The sequence below is a fragment of the Heliangelus exortis genome, chromosome 3 (assembly GCF_036169615.1).
Source record: "Heliangelus exortis chromosome 3, bHelExo1.hap1, whole genome shotgun sequence".
In the NCBI taxonomy this organism is placed as follows: domain Eukaryota; kingdom Metazoa; phylum Chordata; class Aves; order Apodiformes; family Trochilidae; genus Heliangelus; species Heliangelus exortis.
The window spans coordinates 3,107,868-3,117,931 of NC_092424.1; the positions used below are offsets into that span (position 1 = coordinate 3,107,868).

The 10,064-nt window shown below is 43.3% G+C and overlaps 1 protein-coding gene across 1 annotated transcript in view; it reads right to left on the minus strand.

Moving 5' to 3' along the window:
- Positions 1-217: 217 nt before the first annotated feature.
- PSMB1 (proteasome 20S subunit beta 1) overlaps positions 218-10,064 on the minus strand; it is an 11,205-nt gene continuing 1,358 nt past the window's right edge. The window contains exons 2-5 of the mRNA XM_071738915.1: positions 9,576-9,657; positions 4,756-4,885; positions 1,113-1,219; positions 218-468 (exon numbers count right to left, since the gene is read on the minus strand). Coding sequence (XP_071595016.1) covers positions 283-468; positions 1,113-1,219; positions 4,756-4,885; positions 9,576-9,657 — 505 coding nt within the window. The 3' untranslated portion in view covers positions 218-282. The remainder of the gene's footprint in view (positions 469-1,112; positions 1,220-4,755; positions 4,886-9,575; positions 9,658-10,064) is intronic.

Sequence of the window (10,064 nt, forward strand, 5' to 3'; positions counted from 1 at the left end):
TCTGTGAGCCTAAGTTAATAAATTTAACTTATAAGTTAATAAATTTACACTCCTCCATGTTTTGGGTTTGGAGGGAAGGGATTAAACTGACACTGGAATTGGAGTGATCAATGGATGAAGGTGAAATGAACCCAACTGACTCTTAACACTTCATCCTGACCAGGAACTGCTCTGGTAAACAGTTTGCCACCAAAGAAAGGACTCAGCATTCCAGCACTCCAATTTCTTGAGAGATTTTAATAAGACAAATGTCTGCTCAGCACAGGTTACAAGTGAGCTGAGTTAGTCCTTCCTTAATGGGAAAGTTTCCTCTTTAATCCCCTCTTTTGTGACAATGCAAATCTTAAGGGCATCCCCAGTGTAGACATCTCTCTCAGCAGCAGAAATGAAGACATCTTTCACCAGCTGCAAAGCCTTTTCCAGGGTCAGAGGCACATGTTCCACATTCTGCATGTTCTTGAAGCCAATCTAAGGAGAGATGGAAATGTAAAAAGGGAGAATGTTCCTCCTAGCACGAGAGCTCTTCCAGCCTCTGCCCCAGGATGAGCAGATTGAGACAATTTTAAAAAGAAGAAAAGGTTGGTTTGGCTTAGAAAGATGAAGCTGGCACAAAAATTCCTCCAGAGAGGTTACAGGACCAGAACTTGGCCCGTGGTTACAGGAGGAACAGAGCAGATAAATCAGACACAACATCACTGCCAGTGGAACAGAACTTCAGAATTTTATACAGCTGCCTGTTCAGTGATAAAATGTATCATAATGGCAAAATGTGTCATAAAATGTATCATAATACTCCTTAATGCAGTATTATTTTATGCTAAGCCACAGGTTTGCATTATCAGCCAGGGGAAAAGCAGCTTCTCTGGGAAATATTTTCTCAACTGTCTTTTAAAAACAGGTAGTGGTGTATTAAAAACCCAAAGAGACTCCAAAGCAACACTGTCTGATTTCTCACCACTTGTTCATTGCAGCCCTACCTGTAATAAATTTCAAGCAAAGTTCACCAAAAGTAAAGCTGTGTAAGTTTGGATGTCACAGATGTTGACTGAGACCATAAAAAAAATAATCAAAAAAGTAGAAAGTAACCCCCAGCCAGAAGAAAACTCTTTTACCTGGTTATCAAGCAAGGGCTGCAGCATGGCACTGGCTGAGCCACCTGCTTTGTAGGAATCTCTCTGGTAGGAGCCCACTGGATCAAAGCTATAAACTGCTCCCTTCCCTAGGGAAAAAAAAAACAACAAAGAAATGATGATGTCATCATAATCCAGAAGGATTCTCCCAGCTGGCTCTGATTTCCATCACAAATCAGCTCTCCCCACGAGGTGCTGCCCCTGGAGTACCCCAGATCCCAGAAAATCTTTACCTAATTGTTATAGACCCAACAACAACTTCCAGGGAGTTGGAATTATCCAGAAAAGGTGAGGTCTGAGCTCCTGCACCCAGCCAGAACACAGCAGTGAAGGAACTCAACAAAATGTCAGACAAGAGCCCATGGTGAGTTCTGGAAGGGCTGAATGTGAACCATGGAGGTCCAGTTCTGGGCCCCTCAGCTCAGGAAGGAGATTGAGGTGCTGGAGCAGGTCCAGAGAAGAGCAAGGAGGCTGGGAAGGGATCCAGCACAAGTCCTGTGAGGAAGGGCTGAGGGAGCTGGGGGTGTTGAGGCTGGAGAAGAGGAGGCTCAGAGGAGACCTCATAGAATCATAGAATCCTAGGGGTTGGAAGGGACCTGGAAAGCTCATCTAGTCCAACCCCCCCTGCCAGAGCAGGGCCCCCTAGAGTACATCCCCTAGGAACGTGTCCAGGTGGGTTTTGAATGTCTCCAGTGAAGGAGACTCCACAACCCCCCTGGGCAGCCTGTTCCAGGGCTCTGTCACCCTCACAGTAAAAAAATTTTTTCTGATATTCAACTTGAACCTCCTATGCTCCAATTTACACCCATTACCCCTTGTCCTATCACTGGTCACCACTGAGAAAAGCCTAACTCCATCTCCCTGACACTCACCCCTTACATATTTGAAAACATTGATGAGGTCACCCCTCAGTCTCCTTTTCTCCAAACTAAAGAGACCCAGCTCCCTCAGCCTTTCCTCATAAGGGAGATGTTCCACTCCCTTAATCATCTCAGTAGCTCTGTGCTGGACTCTTTCAAGCACTTCCCTGTCATCACTCTCTCCAACTCCCTGAAAGGAGGTTGGAGCCAGGGGGGGGTCAGGCAGATATCAGTAGGATAAGAGAGCACAGACTAAAGAATTTTTTCCTAATATCCAACCTAAACCTCCCCTGGCAGAGCTGAAGCTCTGCCAGGGGAGGTTTAGGTTGGATATTAGGAAAGGATTCTTTGCAGAGAGGGTGCTCAGCCATTGGAATGGGCTGCCCAGGGAAGGGGTGGATTCTCCATCCCTGGAGATATTTCAAAAGAGCCTGGATGTGGCACTCAGTGCCATGGGCTGGGAACCACGGGGGGAGTGGATCAAGGGTTGGAGCTGATGAGCTCTGAGGTCCCTTCCAACCCAGCCCATTCTAGGATTCTAGGAGTCCAGAAAGAAATCAGTGTGAACCCAGGGTGTGGAAATTGATCAACAGCTCCAACCAGGACAGAGACCTCAGGAACAGAGAGAAAAAAAAAAAACCCAGGAAGCCCTTGGGAAAGCTCAGGAATAGCAGAAAGCCCTTGGGAACACAGCTCTGCTCCAGGATTAAGTCCTGCCTGGAGGGATCTGTCACTTCTCTGCTTGTCTCCAGCTGGGATGCTGAGGTGAGAACACAGACTGCCCAACCCCCCCTGCCCAAAAGTTCCCTCGGGTGCAATCACAAAAAAAAAAAAAGGATTTTTCCAGCTTCTCAGCCAAGTTTCAACTGAAGGAACCTCAGGTGTTTCTTAGACCTCTGGCTAGAAAACCTGATTGGTTTAGAATCCTGCTTGATCCTGATGTTATTCACTACCTGGCTGGGACTTTCAGATCTGCTCATAAAAAATAAAAAACCAAAACCCCTGAAGTGAGGCTCAAAAAACAGAAAACATTTTAACAAATGTTAAACTTGTTAAAATTAAATTATTTGATTTTACCTGAGGGGAGGATAAGCCCTGAGCATAGGGGGGCAAACTGTTGTTCTGATCCATGATTCCTGTTGTTTCCTCAGTGAAGCCAGAAGGATTTCTTGCAGTAAATTGAAAACAACTTCAGATCCTACAGGGTTTTTAACCTCAGGTGTTTCTTAGACCTCTGGCTAGAAAACCTGATTGGTTTAGAATTCTAGGATTCTATGTAGAAGTCCTGGTTTTCCCCTGAGAGGTCAGTTAAAAATAAAATTAAAATAAAAATCTCTTTTTAGAAAGCTCTCCAGAGTAAACCTGCAGGGCTGATAATCCCTACCACACCCTCAAGCCTGAGTGAAAGAGTTTTACTGCTAACATCTCCTCTAAAGGCAGAGTTATAAAGTGTTACCATCTGTTCATGAACTGTTAGGAAGTGCCCCAGCCTAAGGAAGAGAGGGAGGCAGTTTCAGCAGATCCCACTTGCAATCAAATCATTATAAATTTATTTATTTTTTTTTTTTTTAGACTTTCTGACTTTCAGACATGGGAGATGTCAGCAGCACAAAGAGACACATCAGAGGCATCATAAAAAGCCAAAAGAGCAGGCACCAAACCCACTGAGTGGGTTATTCCAGCAGTGCCTCTGAGATGCTAAGGGCTGCCTCTTCCCCCCCCCCCTTTATTTTTTTTTTTAGTTTATTCTAAAACTATATCCTAAATTGAGTTTATTTCTAAAATTTCCATTTTCCTCTTCAGCCTTTTTTTTTGAGTTTATTCCTAAAATTTCCATTTTTCTCTTCAGCCTCTTTTTTTTTAGTTTATTCTAAAACTAAATCCTAAATTGAGTTTATTCCTAAAATTCACATTTTCCTCTTTAGCCTTGTTTTTTTTTATTCTACAACTAAATTCCAAATTGAGTTTATTTCTAAAATTTCCCTTTTCCTCTTCAGCCTTTTTTAGTTTATTCTACAACTAAGTCCTAAATTGAGTTTATTCCTAAAATTTACATTTTCCTCTTCATCCTTTTTTTATTAGTGTATTCTACAACTAAATCCTAAATTGAGTTTATTTCTAAAATTTCCATTTTCCTCTTTAGCCCTTTTTTTTGTTTATTCTACAACTAAATTCTAAATTGAGTTTATTTCTAAAATTTCCATTTTCCTCTCCAGCCTTTTTTTTCTAAAACTAAATTCTAAATTGAGTTTATTCCTAAAATCTCCATTTTCCTATTCAGCCTTTTTTTTTTTTGTAGTTTACTCTACAACTAAATTCCAAATTGAGTTTATTTCTAAAATTTCCATTTTCCTCTTCAGCCTTTTTTTTTAGTTTATTCTAAAACTAAATCCTAAATTGAGTTTATTTCTAAAATTCACATTTTCCTCTTTAGCCTTGTTTTTTTTTATTCTACAACTAAATCCTAAATTGAGTTTATTTCTAAAATTTCCCTTTTCCTCTTCAGCCTTTTTTTTTTGCTTATTCTACAACTAAATTCTAAATTGAGTTTATTTCTAAAATTTCCATTTTCCTCTTCAGCCTTTTTTTTCTAAAACTAAATTCCAAATTGAGTTTATTCCTAAAATTTCCATTTTTCTCTTCAGCCTTTTTTTTTTTTTTTTTGTAGTTTACTCTACAACTAAATCCTAAATTGAGATTAATCCTAAAATTTCCATTTCCCTCTTCAGCTTTTTTTTTATTTTCCAGTTTATTTCAAGCCTTACCTTCCTCATCCAGCCCCCCAATGATGTTGTAGACATAGTAAGGGAAGAACCTCCTGGAGTAAAGGATTGTGGAGAGCATGGCAGCAATGGCCCCCGTGGTCATGGTCTTGTTGTTGGAATGTTTGTACATCTGCAGGGGGACAGCAAGGGGACAGCAAGGGGACAACAAGGGGACAACAAGGGGACAACAAGGGGACAACAAGGGGACAACAAGGGGACAACAAGGGGACAACAAGGGGACAACAAGGGGACACTCAGAGGCAGCTGAGAGGTGCTCAGGAACCAGCAGATAACTGGGAACTGGTGCTGAGCAGGAGGAGGGATGAGGGGATGCCCAGGGAACTCCCTGCTCTGACAGAAAAGCCTTTAAAAAGGCAAAAAATTAAAAATTCAGAGAGAAACCCAAAGGCTTCATCCTCTGCAGCTCCTCCACTCTGGGCAGATTTTACTCATTTTCAGAGGAAAAACCCCAAAGGTTTCATCCTCTGCAGCTCCTCCACTCTTGCAGATTTTACTCCTTTTCAGATTAAAAATCCCAAAGGTTTCATCCTCTGCAGCTCCTCCACTCTTGCAGATTTTACTCCTTTTCAGATTAAAAATCCCAAAGGTTTCATCCTCTGCAGCTCCTCCACTCTTGGCAGATTTTACTGATTTTTAGATTAAAAACCCCAAAGGTTTCATCCTCTGCAGCTCCTCCACTCTTGGAAGATTTTATTCATTTTCAGATTAAAAACCCCAAAGGTTTCATCCTCTGCAGCTCCTCCACTCTGGGCAGATTTGACTGATTTTTAGATTAAAAATCCCAAAGGTTTCATCCTCTGCAGCTCCTCCACTCTTGGAAGATTTTACTGATTTTCAGAGGAAAAACACAACAAGGGGACACTCAGAGGCAGCTGAGAGGTGCTCAGGAACCAGCAGATAACTGGGAACTGGTGCTGAGCAGAAGGAGGGATGAGGGGATGCCCAGGGAACTCCCTGCTCTGACAGAAAAGCCTTTAAAAAGGCAAAAAATTAAAAATTCAGAGAGAAACCCCCAAGGTTTCATCCTCTGCAGCTCCTCCACTCTTGGAAGATTTTACTGATTTTTAGATTAAAAACCCCAAAGGTTTCATCCTCTGCAGCTCCTCCACTCTTGGAAGATTTTACTGATTTTTAGATTAAAAACCCCAAATATTTCATCCTCTGCAGCTCCTCCACTCTGGGCAGATTTTATTCCTTTTCAGATTAAAAACCCCAAAGGTTTCATCCTCTGCAGCTCCTCCACTCTGGGCAGATTTGACTGATTTTTAGATTAAAAATCCCAAAGGTTTCATCCTCTGCAGCTCCTCCACTCTTGGAAGATTTTACTGATTTTCAGAGGAAAAACACAACAAGGGGACACTCAGAGGCAGCTGAGAGGTGCTCAGGAACCAGCAGATAACTGGGAACTGGTGCTGAGCAGGAGGAGGGATGAGGGGATGCCCAGGGAACTCCCTGCTCTGACAGCAAAGGCAAAAATTAAAAATTCAGAGAGAAATCCAAAGGCTTCATCCTCTGCAGCTCCTCCACTCTTGGAAGATTTTACTGATTTTTAGATTAAAAACCCCAAAGGTTTCATCCTCTGCAGCTCCTCCACTCTTGGAAGATTTTATTCATTTTCAGATTAAAAATCCCAAAGGTTTCATCCTCTGCAGCTCCTCCACTCTGGACAGATTTTACTGATTTTCAGAGGAAAAACACAACAAGGGGACACTCAGAGGCAGCTGAGAGGTGCTCAGGAACCAGCAGATAACTGGGAACTGGTGCTGAGCAGGAGGAGAATGAGGGGATGCCCAGGGAACTCCCTGCTCTGACAGAAAAGCCTTTAAAAAGGCAAAAAATTAAAAATTCAGAGAGAAACCCAAAGGTTTCATCCTCTGCAGCTCCTCCACTCTTGCAGATTTTACTGCTTTTCAGATTAAAAACCCCAAAGGTTTCATCCTCTGCAGCTCCTCCACTCTTGGAAGATTTTATTCATTTTCAGATTAAAAATCCCAAAGGTTTCATCCTCTGCAGCTCCTTCACTCTTGGAAGATTTTATTCATTTTCAGATTAAAAATCCCAAAGGTTTCATCCTCTGCAGCTCCTCCACTCTGGGCAGATTTTACTGATTTTCAGAGGAAAAACACAGCAAGGGGACACTCAGAGGCAGCTGAGAGGTGCTCAGGAACCAGCAGATAACTGGGAACTGGTGCTGAGCAGGAGGAGGGATGAGGGGATGCCCAGGGAACTCCCTGCTCTGACAGAAAAGCCTTTAAAAAGGCAAAAAATTAAAAATTCAGAGAGAAACCCCCAAGGTTTCATCCTCTGCAGCTCCTCCACTCTTGGAAGATTTTACTGATTTTTAGATTAAAAACCCCAAAGGTTTCATCCTCTGCAGCTCCTCCACTCTTGGAAGATTTTACTGATTTTTAGATTAAAAACCCCAAATATTTCATCCTCTGCAGCTCCTCCACTCTGGGCAGATTTTATTCCTTTTCAGATTAAAAACCCCAAAGGTTTCATCCTCTGCAGCTCCTCCACTCTGGGCAGATTTGACTGATTTTTAGATTAAAAATCCCAAAGGTTTCATCCTCTGCAGCTCCTCCACTCTTGGAAGATTTTACTGATTTTCAGAGGAAAAACACAACAAGGGGACACTCAGAGGCAGCTGAGAGGTGCTCAGGAACCAGCAGATAACTGGGAACTGGTGCTGAGCAGGAGGAGGGATGAGGGGATGCCCAGGGAACTCCCTGCTCTGACAGCAAAGGCAAAAATTAAAAATTCAGAGAGAAATCCAAAGGCTTCATCCTCTGCAGCTCCTCCACTCTTGGAAGATTTTACTGATTTTTAGATTAAAAACCCCAAAGGTTTCATCCTCTGCAGCTCCTCCACTCTTGGAAGATTTTATTCATTTTCAGATTAAAAATCCCAAAGGTTTCATCCTCTGCAGCTCCTCCACTCTGGACAGATTTTACTGATTTTCAGAGGAAAAACACAACAAGGGGACACTCAGAGGCAGCTGAGAGGTGCTCAGGAACCAGCAGATAACTGGGAACTGGTGCTGAGCAGGAGGAGAATGAGGGGATGCCCAGGGAACTCCCTGCTCTGACAGAAAAGCCTTTAAAAAGGCAAAAAATTAAAAATTCAGAGAGAAACCCAAAGGTTTCATCCTCTGCAGCTCCTCCACTCTTGCAGATTTTACTGCTTTTCAGATTAAAAACCCCAAAGGTTTCATCCTCTGCAGCTCCTCCACTCTTGGAAGATTTTATTCATTTTCAGATTAAAAATCCCAAAGGTTTCATCCTCTGCAGCTCCTTCACTCTTGGAAGATTTTATTCATTTTCAGATTAAAAATCCCAAAGGTTTCATCCTCTGCAGCTCCTCCACTCTGGGCAGATTTTACTGATTTTCAGAGGAAAAACACAGCAAGGGGACACTCAGAGGCAGCTGAGAGGTGCTCAGGAACCAGCAGATAACTGGGAACTGGTGCTGAGCAGGAGGAGGGATGAGGGGATGCCCAGGGAACTCCCTGCTCTGACAGAAAAGCCTTTAAAAAGGCAAAAAATTAAAAATTCAGAGAGAAATCCAAAGGTTTCATCCTCTGCAGCTCCTCCACTCTGGGCAGATTTTATTCATTTTCAGAATAAAAACCCCAAATGTTTCATCCTCTGCAGCTCCTCCACTCTTGGAAGATTTTATTCATTTTCAGAGGAAAAACACAGCAAGGGGACACTCAGAGGCAGCTGAGAGGTGCTCAGGAACCAGCAGATAACTGGGAACTGGTGCTCAGCAGGAGGAGGGATGAGGGGATGCCCAGGGAACTCCCTGCTCTGACAGAAAAGGCAAAAATTAAAAATTCAGAGAGAAATCCAAAGGTTTCATCCTCTGCAGCTCCTCCACTCTGGGCAGATTTTACTGATTTTCAGAGGAAAAACCCCAAAGGTTTCATCCTCTGCAGCTCCTCCACTCTGGACAGATTTTACTGATTTTCAGAGGAAAAACACAGCAAGGGGACACTCAGAGGCAGCTGAGAGGTGCTCAGGAACCAGCAGATAACTGGGAACTGGTGCTGAGCAGGAGGAGGAATGAGGGGATGCCCAGGGAACTCCCTGCTCTGACAGAAAAGCCTTTAAAAAGGCAAAAAATTAAAAATTCAAAGAGAAACCCAAAGGTTTCATCCTCTGCAGCTCCTCCACTCTTGGAAGATTTTACTAATTTTCAGATCAAAAACCCCAAAGGTTTCATCCTCTGCAGCTCCTCCACTCTTGCAGATTTTACTCCTTTTCAGATTAAAAATCCCAAAGGTTTCATCCTCTGCAGCTCCTCCAGTCTTGGAAGATTTTATTCATTTTCAGATTAAAAACCCCAAAGGTTTCATCCTCTGCAGCTCCTCCACTCTTGGAAGATTTTACTTATTTTTAGATTAAAAACCCCAAAGGTTTCATCCTCTGCAGCTCCTCCACTCTGGGCAGATTTTACTGATTTTCAGGATAAAAACACAGCATCCATTTCCCCTGCCTGCCCTACAGCAGTTATGGGATGAACACTTGAAGAAAACGAGCAAAGCTCCCAGGTAAAACCTTTCAGAGACTCCCAGGTGGGATCCTCAGGGATCCTCTTGCTCCATCCCTTCTCCTTTTATCCTCCCAGCACCCCCTCAAAATGAGGCTTCAAACTTCCCAGAGTGGGAAAACTTCCCTGGGAAAACCATTCTGTCCTCCCAGGACAAAATTTCCCTCGTGTCCAGTCAGAATTTCCCCCAAATTTCTTGTGCTGAAAGGGGTCAGGAATGTTCCTGGGGAGGGGGGGCACTTGGTTACCTTCAGTCTGGCTTCAATGATTTTGGTGAGGGTGAGGCAGTCTCCATGGAAACCAGCACATCCAATAACTGTTTGTTCTGTTCTGGAAAAAGGGGAAAAATCTGGCTGGGATTTCTGGGATTGAAGCTCCAGCACAACACCCTGGGGTGGCAGGAAAACACCAACTGTGTTTTGCAGCTTCTCCAACCCCCCCCCCAGGGAGTGTTTGTGGTGCAAAATGCAGTGAGAGGGGGGGGTTGGGTGTTTAGAAACATTTCTGCAGGAACAGAGCTCTGGAAGGTGAGCTCCAGGCATGTGGGGAGAGCCTGGAAAGCATTCCCCATTCCCAGTGATTCCTGTTTCTGATTTCTGGGCAGGACCAGGGGGATAAAGATCAAGTCAGGAGTCACCCAGGAGCAATCTGAGTTCCTGTCATCTGGGGTCTTCAGTTAAAGTCAATTAAAACTAATAAATTAAGCAATAAATTAGATACAACAAGAAGGAGGAAGA